The 22,659-nt window shown below is 53.6% G+C and overlaps 1 protein-coding gene across 3 annotated transcripts in view; it reads left to right on the forward strand.

Moving 5' to 3' along the window:
- Positions 1 to 21,739, forward strand: part of LOC144947363 (sodium-coupled neutral amino acid transporter 3-like) — a 135,617-nt gene extending 113,878 nt beyond the window's left edge. For all 3 annotated transcript variants that reach the window (XM_078876641.1, XM_078876640.1, XM_078876642.1), the window contains 8 exons: positions 3,937 to 3,995; positions 7,180 to 7,359; positions 10,708 to 10,787; positions 12,493 to 12,593; positions 15,305 to 15,420; positions 16,133 to 16,277; positions 18,588 to 18,691; positions 19,680 to 21,739. In XM_078876641.1, the coding sequence (XP_078732767.1) occupies positions 3,937 to 3,995; positions 7,180 to 7,359; positions 10,708 to 10,787; positions 12,493 to 12,593; positions 15,305 to 15,420; positions 16,133 to 16,277; positions 18,588 to 18,691; positions 19,680 to 19,787 (893 nt within the window). In that variant the 3' untranslated portion in view covers positions 19,788 to 21,739. The remainder of the gene's footprint in view (positions 1 to 3,936; positions 3,996 to 7,179; positions 7,360 to 10,707; positions 10,788 to 12,492; positions 12,594 to 15,304; positions 15,421 to 16,132; positions 16,278 to 18,587; positions 18,692 to 19,679) is intronic.
- The last annotated feature ends 920 nt before the right edge of the window (positions 21,740 to 22,659 follow it).

Below are 22,659 nucleotides of genomic sequence, written 5' to 3' on the forward strand. Positions count from 1 at the left end.
CAAATCGCAAGGTGGCCTGGTCTCAGCTAGTTGATTAAAGTTGCAAGCGAGAATTTAATCATCGCTTGCGGCTGGGGTTGGCATCCCCCACTCCTCCAGATGTCGAGGGGAAATGGGCGAGGTTTAAAACTGTGGCTCATGCAGCTGCAATGGCTGCTTTGGTTACATGGTCCAGACCTCCCCAAAGACCTTGGCTGACAGAGGAGGTGTTTAGGCTGGCTGAGAAAAAGCGAAATGCCCACTCTCATCGTCTACAGCATCCCACGTTAGAAATTGAGGAGGCTTACCGCAGCCTTCGCTCGGAGGTTCGGAGAGCCGTGAGGCACTGCAAGGATGGGTGGTGGTCGCGGGTTGCTGAGGAGATGGAGTCTGCCTCAATGGCCCGCGATCACAAATCACTATTTAACTCCATCAAAAAAGTAACCTGCAGCGCCACACCTATTACCATCATTAGGGGGAAAACGGTGATCCAATCTCCGACCCCCAGGAACAGGTTTGCAGATTTACTGAGCATTTCTGTGAGGTCCTGGGGGAGGGGAAATCCCTCAGCCTGGAATACATCATGGCACAAAGTGGGGATGACCCTGCTGAGGCTGCGGTGCCTGAAATATTGGAAGAAGAAGTCACCCCCTTTGAGTGGCTGGTTGAGGTGCCATCTGTTGAGGAAGTACTGAAGGCGATCCGGAGTCTGAGACCAGCAAAGGCACCTGGCAGAGATGATCTCCCAAGCGAAATGCTGAGGGAGGGTGGCGTTTGTGCACAGACTGCCGTAAATGACATCATAACAACAGTCTGGACCACTGGATGGGTTCCGCAGGATTGGAAGGATGCCCTGGTGGTCCCCCTCTTTAAGCGGGACCACCAGGGAACCACACAGACTGTAACAACGACAGGGGCATCTCACTCCTCAGTGTGCCAGGAAAGGTCCTGGCAAGGATTATTCAACACCGCCTTGCTAGGCACGCTGAGAAGCTTGTGGAGCCCCAATGCGGTTTTAGAAAAGGGCGGTCCTGCACAGATGCCATTTTCTGTCCGTCTGCTACAGCAGAGGTGTAGGGAATTCCAACAAGACATACATCTCTGCTTTATTGACCTGGTCAAGACCTATGGTACCATCAATAGGCCTGGGCTCTGGGTTCTTCGTACTTTCGGAGTCCCTGACCCTCTGCTCACGCTCATTAAGGACCTCATGATGGTGAGCGGGCCCGAGTAAAACTACTTGGCTGAGAGTCAGAGCCATTCCCTGTACACCTTTGGGTGTGACAGGGATGTCGTCTGGCTCCCACATTATTTAACATCTATTTCGACCACGTAGTTCGTGAAACCTTCAATAGCTGTACCAGAGGAATTTCCATCTGGTACAGATACAATGGGAGGCTGATCGATGCCCGGATGTGGTCAAGGGATGGCTCCCTATTGCTCAACCATGTTATGTATGCCGATGATCTGTTAATTGCCGCTCACTCAGAGGAGGAGTTGGAGGCGCTGCTGCTGAAACTGGAGCGTGCCACTAAGAGGTGGCACCTTACCATCAGCCCCACCAAAACTTAGCACCTGCCTGCGTATTTTATGCCATCGGACACTACACCCTCCCAAACTCCCAATTGGTGATGGGGCAGTTGTGGAGAGAGTGGAGAGTTACCCATACCTGGGCAGTGTGCTCATGACAGGCTCCGTGTAAAAGCAGAGGTGTCATTCCGAATCAGTCGAGCGGCATTATCTTTTCATTGGTTGCGTAACGCTGTGTGGAAGCTACCGGGTCTGTCGCTCTGCACGAAGATTCAGGTCTTCTCGGCCACGGTCATTCCCTCCCTTCTCTACGCTTGCGAAACGTGGACCCCCCTAATGGAACATCTTCGCCAGTTAGAAACATTTAGGCTGGCCTGCCTACGATCCATCCTGGGTTTAACCAGGCTGGATTGTGTGAGGAGCTCACAAATCCTTGAAAGATCTGGACAAAGTCCCATCGGTGAGCTCCTCCGGCAGGCAAGGCTGCATTGGCTGGGTCATGTAGCTGGATGAGGGGGCTAAATGGGCACGGCACGGGCTAGATAAGACATGGAGTGATGTGGTACAGGAGAATATGGAGCTGAGTGGACTTGCTGATGACTGGTACCAGCGGTGTCAAGATCGGCCTCTGTGGAGGAGGCTCGTGAAGGACGCTACTGGGAAATTGGAGGCAGTCGCCCTCCAACAACAACGGAGGGCGGAGGAGTCATGCTCACAACAACGAGCGGAGCGCCGGGTGGCTAAAGCACAGCAAGTTGGCATAGTAGGGGGCACAGGTGGTGCATCATCCAGTCATCTCAGTCGTCTCAGTCAGTCGACCCGTGCCAACTGGGTCTGCCCCGTGACCTCCTGCCAGCGGGCGTTCGACACTTCACGTGGCCTCAAAGTGCACATAGCCTGGCACAAGCGTCGTGGTGACGCCACCACCACTTAGTGGCAAATGGCGGTTGTTGTTGTTGTGGGGGTCACTGTGTGTGTGTGCGGGGAGCGGTAGTACAGCGGTTAGCGCGCTGCGCTATGAACGGCCAACACCAGTGACGATTATCTGATCTGGTCATGGGCCCCCCTAGGTCGACTTAGCCTCGAATGAGTACCTGGTGTGGTGTGTAAACATCGCCACTGGGGAGACAAAGGCGGCCAGGGTGTGGTGCTAGCCACCCACCCCCTCGTGTACCATGCTGGCCTTCATAGGTGCTGGCTAACGGCACTTGCCACAACAGTCTGTTAAGCCTATATGGGGGATATTTGTGTATGTGTGCGCCATTCCTGCCAATCCGAACTCGGCATCCGAATGTCTTGAAATCACGTGAAATATCGAGACACGCTGACAAATCGCGACATTCCCCAGAATATTTTAGTTATTTTTTTCACAGCCACAATATCTCTTCCATCGGAGATCGTCATTTCACCGTCCTCCTTACACAGGGCAGCGTTCCGGTTGTTTATGCGGAACGCGCACAAAAAGTATTTAAATAATTTTCACGTCAGCGCTTTGTTCTCAAATCAACATTGCAATCAGAAGCACTGTGTTGTGTCTTGCAATCTTAATGATATAAAGCAAGGGGAGGGGGGGGTTACGGTGACCTGAGTTCAATTCAACAGGCGCGGCGAACGTGGGTGGCGAAGCGACGGCTCGTAGAAACCCATCGAATCGCGTGAATGGTTGCGTGTTATGCGAATACCTAGGGCAAGACGGGGAAGTATTTTGATACAGAGGTGTTCAATTGCACGAGGTGAGGGCAGAGCACGAATCTGGTTTCGACCACCTGCGATTAAACCGGATCGTCTAGTGACAGGGTGGTTGGGAGAGCGGGTTGCCCTCCTCTGGTATGTGAACCAAAGGTAACTTTGAAGGGTTCTCAGAGGTAGCTTCGTGGTGTCCACCTCCATGGGCCGTGCTCCAAACCAAAGGGGGGGGGGGGTGGGGGGTTGCACTTTCCTGCGAGAGCTCCGATGGGATTCTTTGTCACGTGACGCGGCGCCGATTGCAGAATCGCGAAATGCCACGGAGGGAGGGAGGGGGGGGGGGAATATTTGTTTTAAATTTTTACTTAAAACTTTCGTGACTGCCGGAATTCATATTCTTGGTTCCTTTGGTAAAGTCACGTTGATAGAAAATAAAAATGATACAATAATTATTTTTATTTAATATTTTCTATTAATTTTATTATTTTTATTTTCTGTCTACATGAATTTACCGAAAGAACCAGGAATATTTGTTTTGTTATATTTTACAGGATCTCACAGGACAAGCCGTGCCACACGCGGGTTTCCATCAAATCATTACGTTTCTCTTTTCATTTTCCCTGTTGTGCCTTCACGTTATGCATGTCCGTTGCTCCTCGTTGCGACTGACGGCTTGGACAGATTTTTCTTTTGTTTAGGTTTGACGACAGAGTTTGAATGTCGTGTTTCTCTGCCGTGCAGGCTACCTCGGGTACACCAGTGGATTCTCGCTCATGTGCATGGTCTTCTTTCTCATCGTGGTGAGTGACGCCCAGCCCCGCTGGGACGCGGTTGTGGGACTCCAGCTCGTGCGGGGAAAGTCTGTAGGCTGAGCAGGGGCAGCTCTGTCCCTCTATGAGCAGCGGTGATGGGGCAGTTCTGCAAAGTAGGCAACATCACGGGCAGAGTTTCTAATTTGCCTTATGATAACAATAAATATCATTAAATATCCATAGTTTTAGAAAATTTTGAGAAATACAGATGCTGCTGCTGGTGTAATGGTTTCTTCACGCCGGACTTACAATCCAGAGGTCATCGGTTTGCTCTCCCGGCACAGCAGTTGAAACATTGGGGCAAGTTTCTGAAATGTCCCTGCGGGCCTGCCTCTGTCCACCCAAGCGTGGATATAAAAAAGTAAAACATTTGTCCTGCACACATCCAACACCACCACCGTGTTATTTTATGAACATTATCTATCCCAAAAAAATACATAAGGAAGGTGTACACCCCGTCGTCCCATCGTCTCCACCATTGACTCACCCACCTACAAACTGGCCCGATTTCTGTCTGAGACCTTACAACCATTTACTGGTAAGACCATCTCAGCTGTATTAAACTCAGCTCACCTGGTATCGTCAATTAAATACATCTCACCATCCCCAGATGATTTACTCGTCAGTTTCGATGTAGTTTCTTTGTTCACCTAAGTTCCTGTGCCTGACACCATAGCAATCATTTAAGATTTGGTCCAACAAGGACCGAATGCTGATGTACCGGCCCTGGTGAGACACTGCCTCACCAATACTTCACCTGGAATGGAACATTCTTCAAACAAGTTGAAGGCACCCCAATGAGTTCTCCCTTATCTCCAGTTGTAGCCAATATTTTCATGTAAAAATTCGAGACAGACGCCATCCAGGCATCCACTCTACGTCCGTCCTTGTAGAAGAGGTACATAGATGACACGTTCGTCATCTGGCCACATGGCCTACCAGCTCTGAACCAATTCCTCAACTACATAAATTCCATACACCCAGCCATTAAATTCACCATGGAGGTGGAAAAGGACGGCAAATTACCATTCTTGGATGTTTTCATCGAAAAGAGACCAAATGGCTCAATGGGACACTGTCTACAGGAAAGCCACCCATACTGACGCCTCCCTAAAACCTGACTCCCACCACCATCCATCCCAGAAGAATTCCCTCATTAAAACTTTACACCATAGAGCTCGATGTATTTCCGACTATCATCACCTAGCCAGTGAACTGGAACACATACACCAAGCCCTCAAGATGAATGGATATTCAGACTACACAATTCGTAAAGCTATCACCCCAAACGTTGGGATGAACCATCTGAGGACCCAATCAAAACCATCACCTTGCCATACGCCATACATAGCAGGGGTCACCACAAATATTTCCAAAATCATGAGCAAACACAAGATCCAGGTTCGATTTAACACAGTACATAACATTCGTGATCTGATCCCGTCTGTGAAGGATGTGATCCCTGATATTCAATACCCCGGCGTCTACAAACTAAGCTGTGTCTGCAGCAGTAGTTACAATTGGGGAAACTAAGCGACATGTCTCAGACCGTGTTCGTGAACATAAGGCGGACCTGAAACACGGTAGGACCAATACCTCGGCCATGGCGAATCAATGTTTTAATGCGGTGGGCTCACACGAAATTGATTTCTCCAAGACGATGGTACTTTGCAAACCCACTGGTTATCAACAAAGATTCGTTCATGAAGCCATCCATATTTATAGACACAGACACAGTTTCCACCGAGAAGATGGGTACAAACTGAGCAATCATTGGAAGGACGTTGTCAACCAGTTTAAGTCATAACTGGCTGTGATGTTTCCACCCTGCCACCTTCCGATGTTAATTGTTATTTTCGGCTCTCTGGTTTTACGTTAACAGGTAAAACTTATCACGGTAACACAGCCACCTCCGCGCCTTCCGTCGTGGACGTCGTCCTCCGATCTTACATTGACACGCTCATTTCTCACGTTAACATCACTAGCCCTGCCCACTTTGTTTATGACCCTTGGGCGACACCCATTCCAAACCTTTAAAACAGCCTGCCTCATCAGCTTTACTCTTTTTTTTCCTGATGACGATCGCTTGTGTTGTGATCGAAACGTCGTAGTTTTTTGTTATTTCCTTTCAAACTATCTACGTGACTTTACCGAAAGACCCAAAGAATATTATCTATCCCTTCCTGAGGAAGGTGGACTAATTGTTCCTGTCTGAATCACAGTCCTAATTGGTTGACAAGCTGTGCCAAAGTAAAGAATAAAAACCCACTTGCATGGTTAAACTAACGACGAATTACCCACCCATGCTTCCTTCCAGTGGAACAAATACCTACGGTGCAAAACAGTGGAGCCCTCCCAGCGGCAATAACGGTCACCGCTGGGGCTCATTAACGAGGAATTAAATGTCTGGACGAATACGTGCAACGGCCGGGTCACGGCGCGCCGCGGTCGCCCCTGACCCCCCGTGTGCTTCAAGGAGCGACGTCAAGCGTGTGTCGTGGCGTACTTAATTAATTAAATAAATGCCCCGCTCGCCCCGTTGTTTTCAAGAAGCGCCCGTCGTTACGATTTAGCAACGAGCGTCGCGCGACGAGCAGAACGGACGCATTTAAATTGTGTACCAGTTTCAGCTTCCCTCTCCATTGATACATTGTTAGTGCGTTGATTTATCATCATCATCATCACCCTAACTGTTGTTCACAGTGGCATTGTCGTCACCACCATCGTCGTCGTCATCAAAACTGCAACAGCGTGACCAAAATAGATAACCCAAAGACATCGTCGCCATCCTACTATATGGATCTTATGACCGATTTAATGAAAAATGTTTGTCCATCATTCGGAGAACCAAAAGTAAAATCAAGGATGAGGAATACGCCACGAATCTTGGGGAAACGTGTCCCCCTTTCCAAAATTAAAATTTCTTTCTTCAGAGGGCGTGATCTTCACCTGGAGAGCGGGCCGACAGTTTGCACGTAGCCAACAGCTCTGCAACCACCACCTCACTGCCATCTGCGAGTCGCAAAACATGAGATATTTCAGCGAGTAGCAGTCAGCGCGTGTCTGGACAAGGTGGGGAGACAAGAGTGGGGATTGCACTCCGTTCATCGTTGAGCACGGTTCGGAGTAAACGCTGTCCTGACCTTCGATTATCTTACTACTACACGCGCAGGTGATTTACAAGAAGTTCCAGATCGCCTGCCCGGAGGTTGAGGAAAATCTCATGTCGTACCTCAACGAGACGACCACCTGGAACGTCACTCAGGCGGTGCCGCTGATGACGCCACCGCCGTCGTCGCCCGACGCTGGGAGCGAGCAGTGTGTGGCGAAGTACGTCACCATCAACGCCAAGGTGCGACCGTGGGACACCGCCACAGAGCGGACACACGCGCGGAGCGGCGGTGCCGACCGTGTGCCGACCGTGTGCCGAGTGGTTCCGCGCGCAATGTCTACGTCACTCCGGCATGAACATGAGTAGACTCGTCGTTCTGCTTCGTCGTCGTCGTGATCATCACTCGTAATTAATCATTGGGTTAGGCCACGCAATGATCTGGCCAAAATTGTGCCGTTGCTAAACTGGCTCTGTGAGAATATGTTCTTCCGTTTGTAATGTACGTGTTGAACTTCTTTCGCACCGTACGTAGCCAACCATGCTAATTGGAGGTGCGGTGGAAGGACAACAAACTAAACCACCGTGATTGGCTTGCGTAGTTGAGTGTATGTGCACCGCGCGATTGCTTTGGCTTTGTTGGGTGGTGCGGAGTCTTCATCGTACCAAGTGAGCCAGAGACCCAAAATCAATTTGCGAGCCGTAATTTCTGCTGCCAAGAGCTACGTGGTTAAGCCATCATCTTCACAATTGTATTTTACAATTTTACCTCTTGTCAATCTACTGCTGGATGAAGGCCTCGCCATGCAGTGTGGGTCGTGGCGGCCACCGCGTGTTGGGGAAAGCTGGGAGTATATATAGCCCCGGCAGCGCAGCACAATAATGGGTTTGTCTGCGCTGCTGCCCACTGCATAGCCCGGCACGCAGCCTGCGAATCGTAGGAAGTTTTTTTTTTGACTCGCGCGCGCACACGCCGTTCATTGCCGCGCGTATACCATGTGACCTCAAGACTCGGCGTTCACCGGCGAGTGGTGCGCGCCGTGGCACCCCCGTCGAAGAGCGGACCGCGGGTGCCACGTTGAGTCAGGTGGTTTTGGGCGCGCCGGCCAGGTCCGGTGTGCGCCACAGGCCGGCGTGTGCTCGTCACGCGGCCAAGTTTCTCTTACAAAGGGCGTCCCTCTCTTTCAGCGGCGGTGTTGTTCGTCGGCTATTGGCGACGAAGCTACGGCGTTCGTCGCCGCCGTGCGTCACGAATGCCGCGGGTACCGGGCGGACGCCGTGGGTACCGCGCACGTAGAGGCGGCGGCGGCGGCGGTCATGAAGAGCCCGTTAGGTGTGGGGGGGGGGGCGGCTACTGACCCTGCGTGCGGAGCTGTTGACCCTCATTTCCCATTGGCAACTCAGACACGACCGCCAAACGGCGGGCAAAGGCTACGTGGATAGAGAGAGGGGGAGAGCCGCGTTAAGCCACACTAATTGACCAAACTCGCGAGATTAAACCCTGCAGTGTGTCACCAAATGAGTTGTGTTACAAGAACAATACTGTTGTGCAGGAAACATCCATTACAATTTAGTTCTTATCAAATCCACTCTGGCCTCTTTGTGCTGTGAAAAAGGGCCAATGTTTTTCTATAGTATATATGTGATAGAAAACGTTTCAAGCAATGGGCCTTCTTCATAGCACATGAAGAAGGTGTGTGTGTGGGGAGCGGTAGTGTAGCGGTTAGCACGCTCCACTATGAATCTGGTGACCCGAGTTCGATTCCCCCTCCGTGACGATTATCTGAATAGGCCCTGGGCCTCCCCTAGGTCGACTCAGCCATTGGGGAGACAATGGCGGCCGGCCGTGGTGCTGGCCGCCCACGCCCCTGGTGTGCCTTCACAGGTGCTCAGTAACAGCACTTGCCCCCAGAGTCCGTTAAGGCTATCCGGAGGATCTTTGTCTTTGCGAGGGCACACGTGTGTTTTAGGGGGGTGGAGAGGGGGGGGGCAGGTGTGTGGGTGTGTGTCCAGGGCGAGGTGTGTGATTGGTGGAGAGTTAGGGGGCGTTGGGAGTCCGGAAGTTTGCAGTTTTTTTTTTAAAGACAATAACCACTTGTTTTAAAGTGCACAATAACCGCAGGGAGTAGGGGCCGGCCGTCTGTTTAGTGGGTCACGTGACATTGATTTTAAAATCGATGCTTGCGCTCGGGGGGGGGGGGGGGGGGGGCGTGTGCGGCCCTCTCTGCCAATCCGCTGCTGGACGAGGGACCTCCTCCCCACATTCTCCCCCGCGGGGGGTCGTGGCGGGGGTCGCGCCGGGGTCACGCCGGGGTTATTTGACAGCGCTTCACCACGCTGGACAGCGCAGGTTGGTTAGAGACGTTGGGGAGCCATGGACGGGGGAGCGTAGTGCAGTACGACAACGGATGTTTCCGCACTGCCCTCTGCTGACAAAGTAGACCCCACCCCCCCCGTAGTAGTGGCAGCCTGTAGCACCTGCTATGCACGGCGGTGCAGCCACTGTCCAGGCTGACCGCGGCTGCCCCCAGCAGCAGGGGGCGCCTTCGCCCCCTCGTTGCAGACGCTCCCGATCCGAGCCCGGCGGCCACCCCGGTGAACCCCACGGGGGCTGCGTGAACGCCGTGAGTGGCACCGCGCGGCACACGTCGACCGTCGTGTGCCAGCGTCACGTGCGGGCCCAGGCAGAGGGGGGGGGGGGTGCCCCCTTTTGGCTGAATCGCTACGGGGGGACGTTGAGTCCCGTCGGTGGTGCCGCCGTGGCGACGATGAATTGAGATGCGACTGGAGAGCAGCGGGGGTCGCGGGAGGGAGGGGGGCGGGGGGGAGACCTCGCGCGTTAACGAGAACCATCGCGGTGGTGCCGCTGCTGCCTACGACGTGGAATGTCGAGGGTCGCGCGTCCCGAGTGTTGTCCGTCGGCTCTCGCGGGGGAGGGGGGGGCAGGGGGGGTAACGGTGTCAGGGTTTGACTCGGGGTGGGGGTGGTGGGGGACTTGTTTCCGTGATTCGGAACGGGCCTACTGGAACGCCGGCGGCGTTCAGCGGCGCCGTTCGTTACGTGGCGCGCGGGGGGGGGGGGGGTGTCACGGGAGTCGTTCCCGAGAGCCACCGGCGATGTGGGGGGGCGGGAGGGGAGGGCGGTGGTCTTACCCAGAACGTGAAATGTACAAAACACACAATGAAGCCACCCACGTGGACCAAATCACCCGCGGTGGCGCCCCAATTTGACCCCTAGGACCTGAGAAGCTAAGCGCGGTTGATCCCGGACAGCGCTCGGATGGGCGACCGCCGTGCGTAACAGGCGTTGTAGGCCGCGGGGCCCGTGCTGCACCGCCGTTCGTGCGCTTCTATGGTCCCGAGCCTTCCGTTGCTCTCCTTGTGCCCCCGCCAACACGCGCCGACCGCCATGGCGACCGACGTATCGTCAATAAAACCCAAACCGGCATCACGCGAGGAGGCCCTCGTCCGGCAGTGGATTGGCAAACGGCCGTAGATGTACAACGACGACGACGATGCTCGCCGCCGCCGCTGCCGTGCGTGAAGCTAAACGTGGGAGGGGTGGGGGCCCATCTTTGTGTTTTTGTCGCAGACGGCCTACACCGTGCCCATCCTGGCCTTCGCGTTCGTCTGCCACCCAGAGGTGCTGCCCATATACACGGAACTGCAAAAGTAAGTTGCGACACGGGCACACGCACACACACACAAAGATCCCCCGTATAGCCTGAACAGACTGTTGGGGCAAGTGCTGAAGGCAGGCACGGCACACGAGGGGGTGGGTGGCCAGCACCACGCCCGGCCGCCTTTGTCTACACCAGGTACTCAATTGAGGCTGAGTCGACCTAGGGGAGGCCCAGGACCGGTTCAGATAATCGTCACTGGTGTTGTCTGTGAGCGGGAATTGATCCTGGGTCGCCGTGTTTGTAGAGCACACGCGCTAACCGCTACACTTCCACTTTCCTTACACACACGCGGACACACCGACACCAAGACATCAACACCGTTCTCATTATAATCATTGTTCTGCAATGGGTTACTTCTGGGTTCTCCCATAGCTAAAAAAAACTAATTGCTGCACCTGGCGGTATTGGCCAAACACCCAAATGCTTACAAATAAAATTACCAACAACTTACCCCATGGACATAACGCCTCGCAACATTGCCACCCCTACTGCAAACCCCCGGTAGAGCCAAGGTGAGAGATTGCTGGGTAAGCAAGTGTAATGATAATAATAAAATAAGGCGAGCCGTGATACATTCCCTGCTGGATGAAGGCCTCCCCGGGTCCATCGCCATCACTCAAAGTGTCGCGATATCACGATCCACGCTGCACACGAGGTAATCCTCTCTGCGGTGGACGCTGTCTCTCCCTTGGAATCCCTTCGTGTTCACCGCCGGCCACCAAACCTTCTAGCCCGTTGCATACAATCCTTTGCTTACGTTTTTGTGACAGTCAGTCTACTGCCATTAACGTGGTCATTCATTGCACGTGCACGCTACGCAGTGACTCGTCATATTCTCACTTTTGAAAAGCGAAACAAAGGGGGCTCCTCCTGTCTAGCTGCCGAGACATTGTTCGCCGCTGTGTCAAGGGAACCACAAATTGTCGCTGGAGGTTTTGGGTGGTTGTGTGAAATGGGCCACCACGCTGATTGGTAGCACGGTGGTGAAGGGGGCAGCCATGCAGGCCCGGTCCAGATGTCCGGTGCCATTGACGTTGGACCCCCCCTGGCAGATAATTTTGGTTGGATCGCTGAGTTTGTTACTCAAGTGCCTAAGCACCTGACCACCACTACCACCACCACTCATAAACGACTTTACCACAATATCGAGCTCTTATACTCATAGTCAACTCTTTATTGTCCATTGGGAGTTGTAGTTTTAAAGGTTGCCGTTATATATACACTGTATTTTGGTTATCGTTGTCATGCATGGACACCCACTTTTTTGCCACGTGGCTTAAATGCGGTTTGTAATGCAACAGCGCCCCCTGCTGGATTGAGTTTTACACGGCGGTGTTGGACTTGGCTGCAAATCATCAAGTACAGGACTGTGAAATAGATTATCACGCTCACTATGCTACGTAATTGAACAATTTTCACTGGCAACCAGGCTGAGACCACAATTGGCCTGAGAACCCGGTTTAGTAGCGGGCAGCAAGTCTGTATTGTCCAACCCCGTGGTTCTCCGGGCCTCTCCCGTGACCTACCGGGTCACGGGAGATGTTGCGGAGTCTCTTAATAACACGTGGCGAGCGAGTTGTCACTCGCTCGCCGCTGCCAGTGCAGAATCAAATTGTCTCTCGTTAGCCGAGCTCGCTCCCGGAAGCAACGCCGTTGCCGGCCGGGCAACGCTGACCGCTGGGATGTCTCCCCAGGCCCACTCGGCGCCGCATGCAGAAGGTGGCCAACCTGTCGGTGTTCACCATGTTCATCATGTACCTGCTGACGGCCATCTTCGGATACCTCACCTTCTACCGTGAGTACCCGCGCCCGTGGGATGGCTGCGTCGCCACCACGGAACACCACGTACACCAGGATACACCACGTACACCAGGATACACCACGTACACCAGGATACACCACGTACACCATGATACACCATGATACACCACGTACACCAGGATACACCACGTACACCACGTACACCAGGATACACCACGTACACCATGATACACCACGTACACCAGGATACACCATGATACACCACGTACACCAGGATACACCACGTACACCACGTACACCAGGATACACCACGTACACCATGATACACCACGTACACCATGATACACCACGTACACCATGATACACCATGATACACCACGTACACCAGGATACACCACGTACACCAGGATACACCACGTACACCACGTACACCAGGATACACCACGTACACCATGATACACCACGTACACCATGATACACCACGTACACCATGATACACCATGATACACCACGTACACCAGGATACACCACGTACACCATGATACACCACGTACACCAGGATACACCACGTACACCAGGATACACCACGTACACCAGGATACACCACGTACACCATGATACACCACGTACACCATGATACACCACGTACACCACGTACACCATGATACACCACGTACACCAGGATACACCACGTACACCAGGATACACCACGTACACCATGATACACCACGTACACCATGATACACCAGGATACACCACGTACACCAGGATACACCACGTACACCATGATACACCATGATACACCACGTACACCAGGATACACCACGTACACCAGGATACACCACGTACACCATGATACACCACGTACACCATGATACACCAGGATACACCACGTACACCAGGATACACCACGTACACCATGATACACCATGATACACCACGTACACCAGGATACACCACGTACACCAGGATACACCACGTACACCATGATACACCACGTACACCATGATACACCACGTACACCATGTACACCAGGATACACCACGTACACCATGATACACCACGTACACCATGATACACCACGTACACCACGTACACCATGATACACCACGTACACCACGTACACCATGATACACCACGTACACCATGATACACCACGTACACCACGTACACCATGATACACCACGTACACCACGTACACCATGATACACCACGTACACCACGTACACCATGATACACCACGTACACCATGATACACCACGTACACCATGTACACCAGGATACACCACGTACACCATGTACACCATGATACACCACGTACACCACGTACACCATGATACACCACGTACACCACGTACACCATGATACACCACGTACACCATGATACACCACGTACACCATGATACACCACGTACACCACGTACACCAGGATACACCACGTACACCACGTACACCAGGATACACCACGTACACCACGTACACCATGATACACCACGTACACCATGATACACCACGTACACCATGTACACCATGATACACCACGTACACCATGTACACCATGATACACCACGTACACCACGTACACCATGATACACCACGTACACCAGGATACACCACGTACACCACGTACACCATGATACACCACGTACACCACGTACACCATGATACACCACGTACACCACGTACACCATGATACACCACGTACACCACGTACACCATGATACACCACGTACACCACGTACACCAGGATACACCACGTACACCACGTACACCATGATACACCACGTACACCACGTACACCATGATACACCACGTACACCATGTACACCATGATACACCACGTACACCACGTACACCAGGATACACCACGTACACCAGGATACACCACGTACACCAGGATACACCACGTACACCAGGATACACCACGTACACCACTGTTGCCGCTTTGTAGACCATGGGAACGATTAATCGCCAGAAATGGCGACGTGTCCAGGTAGGCCGTCAGCGGTGGCTTGATCGAAGATGCTCTTTAATAAACAGGACCCTGCGGGGTGGGCTGGTAGGAACGAATAACCAAATAATATAAACATAATGTATTATTACACTTGTTAAGCCAGGAAAGCCCCACTGAGTCAAAAGGTTTTTGTAGGGTCCTGCCAAGTGTTTGCAGTAGGGGTCGATGTTGATACACGGACGGACGGACGATATAATCTATTGGTGGTCTGGTCCACTTCGTTCCTACCAGTATAATCATCGCAATAAACAATCTCCACCGGCGTGGCGGTTTGATGGATTGTCTAGGTTCAGTTTTCTGTTTACCTTGTGGTGGATGTAGCGGCCTCTAGCGGCTGTGAGTTGTTAACTGAACGCATTATCACACAAGGAAGATCATAGCCCCCCTTTGCCAATCCACTGCTTAGTTAAAGGCCTCCTCGCATCACGTCAGTCATAGGGGGTGGCTTGACCTCGCTTGAACCCATAACGTAGAGCACACGGCACCGACTCGAGCACGCGATTATTGGACACCTGTACTGTAAAGCTTGTGTGTATTGACGAAATATCGTTACCGTACCCCCGCCGGCCCGGATTAAACTTCAAGGAACCAGCCGTAACGTGCAGCAACAGGTCGAGTAACGGGAGCCGTTGGTAGCGGATTGTGAGCGCCTCCCACCACCACCAGCACCACCACCCACGTGTAGCGTGTGATGGAAGTTCCCGTGACCCTCCCCCACCCCCCGCCCACAGAGACGGTTGAGGACGAGCTGCTGCACCGCTACAAGAAGGAGGACCAGCTGATCCTGTGCGTGCGCCTCGCAGTGCTCATCGCCGTCACGCTCACCGTGCCCATCGTGCACTTCCCGGTACTACGCTCGCTCTCGCACGCGGAAGCGGGTTCGTAAGTACGGGTGTTCGTAATTCGAGGACTCCCTGTGCTTGTTGAAGGTTGAGTCGACCTGGGGGGGGGCAGGACCAATTCAAATATTTGCCACTGTTGTGGGGGGGAATTGAACTTCGATCACTGGTTTCGTAGCACAGCGAGCCAATCGCTGCACCACCACTCCCCCCACACGTGTGCATACACCTCCACGCCTGTCCATATACATGGGCACACACGCACCACATGTTTCTGTTTGCGTTGTTTATTTTGTCTCATCCATAAGCCTAAATGTAACACGCTGTATTAATGTACTAGCTTTACTACCCGGCTTCACCCCGGAACTTGGATTATTGTCTTGGATTAAAACACGGCCTACGCGGAGGATGGGGGGGGGGGGGTGCGTGACGTCATCAGGCACACTGCGTGACGTCAGCAGGCACACTGCGTGACGCTGCCGCATGCGGGTGACGTCACAGATGTAACGTCACCGCTCACTTGCCGTGCAATATATTATATGCATTATTGCGCCCCCCCCCCCTCCAAAATACAAAAGTCTATTTTTATACTTTTTGCATTGTGTACAGTCTGGAAACTACCCACATGCCAAATTTCAAGTTTGTAGCATGTTGGGAAGTATGCTAAACATTTCGAACAGGCATGGCAAGCACACGCGTGTGCCTGTGCCGTTGTTCCAGGTGCGCAAGGCCATCCTGGAGATGCTGTTCCCGGGAAAGCCGTTCAGCTGGGTGCGTCACGTCCTCATCGCCGTGGTGCTGCTCTCGGTCATCGTCACCCTCGTCATCACCGTGCCCAACATCCGCGACATCTTCGGATTCATAGGTGGGTACCGCCACCAGCCACTCACTCACTCACTCGCCCACCCGCCACTCAGTCGCACGCCCACTCGCCACTCACACACACCCAGACACCCACCCGCCACTCACTCACCCACCCGCCACTCACTCACACCCAGACACCCACTCGCCACTCACTCACCCACCAGCCACTCACTCACACCCAGACACCCACCCACCACTCACTCACCCACCCGCCACTCACACACACCCAGACACCCACCCGCCACTCACTCACCCAGTCGCCACTCACACACACCCAGACACCCACTCGCCACTCACTCACCCACCAGCCACTCACTCACACCCAGACACCCACCCACCACTCACTCACCCACCCGCCACTCACACACACCCAGACACCCACCCACCACTCACTCACCCACTCGCCACTCACACACACCCAGACACCCACTCGCCACTCACACACACCCAGACACCCACCCGCCACTCACTCACCTACTCGCCACTCACACACACCCAGACACCCACCCGCCACTCACTCACCCACCCGCCACTCACACACACCCAGACACCCACTCGCCACTCACACACACCCAGACACCCACCCACCACTCACTCACCCACCCGCCACTCACACACACCCAGACACCCACCCGCCACTCACTCACCTACTCGCCACTCACACACACCCAGACACCCACCCGCCACTCACTCACCCACTCGCCACTCACACACACCCAGACACCCACCCGCCACTCACTCACCTACTCACCACTCACACACACCCAGACACCCACCCGCCACTCACTCACCCACTCGCCACTCACACACACCCAGACACCCACTCGCCACTCACACACACCCAGACACCCACCCGCCACTCACTCACCCACTCGCCACTCACACACACCCAGACACCCACCCGCCACTCACTCACCTACTCACCACTCACACACACCCAGACACCCACCCGCCACTCACTCACCCACTCGCCACTCACACACACCCAGACACCCACTCGCCACTCACACACACCCAGACACCCACCCACCACTCACTCACCCACCCGCCACTCACACACACCCAGACACCCACCCGCCACTCACTCACCCGCCACTCACACACACCCAGACACCCACCCGCCACTCACTCACCCACTCGCCACTCACACACCCAGACACCCACTCGCCACTCACTCACCCACCCGCCACTCACTCACTCACACCCAGACACCCACCCACCACTCACTCACCCACTCGCCACTCACACACACCCAGACACCCACTCGCCACTCACACACACCCAGACACCCACCCGCCACTCACTCACCTACTCGCCACTCACACACACCCAGACACCCACCCGCCACTCACTCACCCACCCGCCACTCACACACACCCAGACACCCACTCGCCACTCACACACACCCAGACACCCACCCGCCACTCACTCACCCACTCGCCACTCACACACACCCAGACACCCACCCGCCACTCACTCACCTACTCACCACTCACACACACCCAGACACCCACCCGCCACTCACTCACCCACTCGCCACTCACACACACCCAGACACCCACTCGCCACTCACACACACCCAGACACCCACCCGCCACTCACTCACCCACTCGCCACTCACACACACCCAGACACCCACCCGCCACTCACTCACCTACTCACCACTCACACACACCCAGACACCCACCCGCCACTCACTCACCCACTCGCCACTCACACACACCCAGACACCCACTCGCCACTCACACACACCCAGACACCCACCCGCCACTCACTCACCTACTCGCCACTCACACACACCCAGACACCCACCCGCCACTCACTCACCCACCCGCCACTCACACACACCCAGACACCCACTCGCCACTCACCCGCCCGCCACTCACACACACCCAGACACCCACTCGCCACTCACTCACCCGCCCGCCACTCACTAACGCACCGACCCGCCGCTCACGTGCCCACTCACCCGCAGGCCCACTCACCCGCCACTCGCGCGCCACTCGCCCGCCACTCACCCGCCACTCACTCACCTGTTAACAGCCCTGAGCCGGTGGTGGAATATTCCTATGGTGGGGGACAAGTGGTTGGGGCAATAACACGGCCCATCCTTCCTCCGGAGTAAATTAAACGTGTATAACTTTGTGGGGAAGTTATGGATATACTGGCCCCTGCCATAGGAAGGTGTAATTTCCACCTCTGGCCCAGGGCCGTTAACATGAGATGGTTACATGAATGATGATGCGCACTGAAACGAAATGGGTGCGAGCCGATGACCCATCAACCGCCGTCTGTGCCTCCTCCACCCCAGGCTCCACTTCCGCTCCCTGTCTCATCTTCATTTTCCCGGCCATCTTCTACATCCGCAACGTGCCCGAAGACAAGGAACCCATGAGGTCGCCGCAGAAAATCGGGGTGAGCAGCGGCAGAATGTGGAGGTGTCACCGCTGGGTCTGGATCCAGGTTTCAGCCACCCCACGATGACACCGGCTTCTCGGGTGTAATTGATGGTGTCAGCCCAGTCACCAACGACTTGCAGGGGAGAGAAAAACACGTGACTTTTTATTTGGTTCTGCACTTTAAAAATATCACGTGCGTCAATAACACGTCCCTAAAAAGGGAAAAAATATTTATAAATAGGCGAGGTTACGGGCAATGGGCCTACTTCATGAAACACACGTGGCCCATGGTATACTTTAGAAAGGCAGCGCTATTGGCACGTGTGTTGAGTTTTGCGCCGATGCAAATGCGGCAACACCAAATACTTCATCAGTTTGACTGCCATACAACAAACATTACTCTCGGTGGCAGGGAGAGGGAGGCAGCGCTGCCCCCTACCGTGTGTACCAGAGGTCACTTGAAGGGATATCAGAAGTAGCTCTGGGATATCTGCTTCCCCCCGGCCGTTGTTTCGCAAAGGCTTGCCACTGAACAAAGAGGTTCGAGGAAGGGGACCACAGTCAGTGGTAATCATCCCGAGGGTGATCCCACCTCCACCATTGTGGACAAGGCGTACACACAGCACCAGCCTTCAAACAAATCGCTATGTTGCTACGTGGTTTTTCCCAATTAACTAAACCTCTGGTTCGTAAGTACGGGTGTTCGTAAATCGAGGACTCTCTGTACTTGTTAAAGGCTGAGTCGACGTGGGGGGGGCAGGACCAGTTCAAATATTTGCTACTGTTGTGGGTGGGAATTGAACTTCGATCACTGGTTTCGTAGCACAGCGACCCAATCACTGCACCACCAATCCCCACACGTGTGCATACACCTCCACGCCTGTCCATATACATGGCCAAACGCACCACGTGTTTCTGTTTGCGTTGTTTATTTTGTCTCACTCTTAAGTCTAAATGTATTGCGCTGTATTAGCTACAATCAATCTCTCTTGGACTGTCCCCAGGCGGCGATCTTTGGGCTTCTGGGTGTGGCGTTCATGGTGATGAGCTTGGGACTCCTCATCAACAACTGGGTTTCCCCGGAGGCTGGTGGCTCTGTAGGGGGCCACTAGTTGCCCCCCCCCCCCCCACCTGCTCCACCTCTACCTCCCTGCACCAAGCACCGTGGCCACATCCCATCCGGGTCCTTGACAGCAAACGTGGGACAAGGAGGGTGGCTGCTGCTGCAGCTGCTGCCGCTGCTCCTGCCGTGTGGATTCAGAGGTCTGCTGCAGGGAGTTTTGGCCCCTATAATTTAGTTTAACACGGTAGCCTTTTACATCAACTCTGATCCCTCGCTCGAGGGTAAGATGTCTCTTTTAAGCGGAGAATTAAAAAAAACAGGGTTTTCTGTCGAGTCAAATTGGTAGTTGAACGTTTATTACGTTTTGTCGAAAAAGTTCAAGTGTCCCCTCCTGCTCAAAATGAGGATTGTGAGGCAGCGTTTTATCTCTCCGTGGCTTTGAGAGCCAGGTATGGAAATTCCACATTACCACTGTGGCAGAGGCTGGGCCAGTGGTTCCCAACCTATTGCTCGTCGCGTTCCCCTCTCCAGCCCCATCTCAACTGTCCGCTTGCTTCCTGCCACCATGTAGGTTCTAGACTTTACAAGCCACATTTACCCCCCTCCCCCTCCATTTATCAGTTGCACGTGTAGCGACCCAGATCATCTCAAAGTCCATTAACCGTGAACTGGTCCCAACAAGCGACCACTGAAACAATGCCGGCTCCACAGCCCTCTTCGAGAGTAGCCATATCCAACAATTCAAATGAATACAGCGCCAGCGTGTACGCTACAGCACCTCTGCAAGGGGGTAGGCGTCTTCAGACATTAGGTCTCAATGGGCACAGACAGCACTGTCCTGTATGATGGCACTATTCAGTGGCACATATGTTCAGGATGCGACTATTCACACAGCGCGGACTTGCAGAGTCGTCACTGCACGCCCTGGGCGTTCGATGCTGCATCTCCCCATCCGCGTCTCACGGACCGCGCCTCCCTTTCCCCGTGCCCCCTTTTATCCTCAACACCCGCACCCCCAGTTCCAGTCCTCCCACCGCTCCCGCTTCCGTTGCCCTTGTGTAGAAACCGACATTGCTTGTCGAGCTCACACCCCCCCCCTCCCATCTGTCCGTGCCGCTTGGGCTCACCCCAGACTGTACCGCGTCGGTCGCTGCACATGGAATTCAAAAGCCGCACAACGTACGAGCACAACTGCAGGAATTGCTCGTGGCCAGAGGTTAGAGCAACACAGCTTTTGCAACTCCCACGTGACCACACCCCACCTGACCACACCCCACGTGACCACCGCCACCACCGCTACGCTATTCGTCTGGCGTGCCCCCAGGGGTATGCGGTCCCCGTGGGGATGCCACTCGGTGCCCCCTTGGGAGGCCTTGCCTTCAGCCTCCAAACTGCTGGGCGAGACTCACACGACGATCGCCGTTCATTTCCACACAAAGCGGTACTTCTTTTGTCAACCCTGGTGGTAGGGTGGGCTGAGTCGACCTCCAACCCATGATAGGATTTCATTGTTTATCCCCCCCCCACCCCCTTTCTGGCAACCCGTTAGAATCTGTTCCTCCTAAAAAGTTTGCAGTATTTTTTTTGTACAAATCTTAAGTGGAATTCTGTAAGCAAGCACGTGTATTATCCGACACGTAGGGGTCCTACACCAAGTCTTGAAATTACTGGAGGATGGAGGATATTTTTCTCCTCCACCAGGATTTTTTTTTGGGGTACGAGGCTTTCAGATGCCACTGCAAGGCGATCTCTTTTACTCGCTGTAAAATCGAGGTGGGGATAGATTTGCACCAGCCCTGCAATATCCTTGCACGCACCACCTGCTGGTAGGGGAGGGCCCTCTCTGCCAAGGGAGGGCCCTGCGAGGGGATTTTGGCCACCTCTTATAACGCTGGCCAAACATCTTTTATACCGGGTGTACTTACCCACAAGTCACCCTTCCCCACTTCATGCGATATGCTGACCGACCAATCGGCTCGGCATTCCAGGTGTGGGGGGGTGAGGGTGTGGGGGGGGGGGTGAGGGTGTGGGGGGTGAGGGTGTGGGGGGTTAGGGTGTGGGGAGGGTGAGAAACTCGCCCAACTCCCCCCATCATTTCAACTGCCGCCACTCGCTAGGAGATGTGAACCGGTGACCCCTCTGGAGTGCGAGTCCGGCGTGCCGGCCCGTTGACGCCACCACCACCATCACCACCGCCGCCGTGGGTAGCGTGTCCCATGCGAGTCTAGGGACCCATCCGCAATAACCCCGTTACCCACCCACCCCGGAGGTCCCCGTCTCACTGTGTCCTCCTCCCGCCTCGTGACAGGAAGACGTTTGAATGGTGTTCTTGTTCGGTATCGTTTAAGCAGCATTGACCAGATTTGTCGTTTGAAAAAATGTCATTATTTAAAAACAAGGGAGGGGAAGAGAATTAAACTGTAAGTGTGTTTTAGCAGATATCACGCCAGAGGTGTGGAGTAATTAAGCAAATTGGTTTGGTGACACTGCATGGGCAGTGGTGCACAAGCACAAGTAAAATAACTTTTAACAAATAACACTGCGGCCGTGAAAAGGACAACAATATATGATGAGCAACGTTTTAGACAATGGCCCTGCTTCACAGCACACATGTGATGATGAATGTGCTATTAAGATCATCAACGTCTGTGATAGCTATTAAGACCCTTTGTCCTCAAACGCCACCTCTTACATACATTTCCTTTTGTATGCACGTTCAACCTCTTTTGCACGTAGCCAACCGTGCTCAATCGGGGGAAGGACATTCTTGATTTTTTCGGTAAAGTCACGTCGATAGAAAAATAAAATAAAAATAAAAAATGTAAAATTAAAATAATAAAAATACATTGAAAATAATAAAAGCAGAAAACCAACAAAAATAAAATGTAAAATAAATATACATTGAAAATAATAAAAGCAAC

The sequence above is a fragment of the Lampetra fluviatilis genome, chromosome 44 (genome assembly GCF_964198595.1).
Source record: "Lampetra fluviatilis chromosome 44, kcLamFluv1.1, whole genome shotgun sequence".
In the NCBI taxonomy this organism is placed as follows: domain Eukaryota; kingdom Metazoa; phylum Chordata; class Hyperoartia; order Petromyzontiformes; family Petromyzontidae; genus Lampetra; species Lampetra fluviatilis.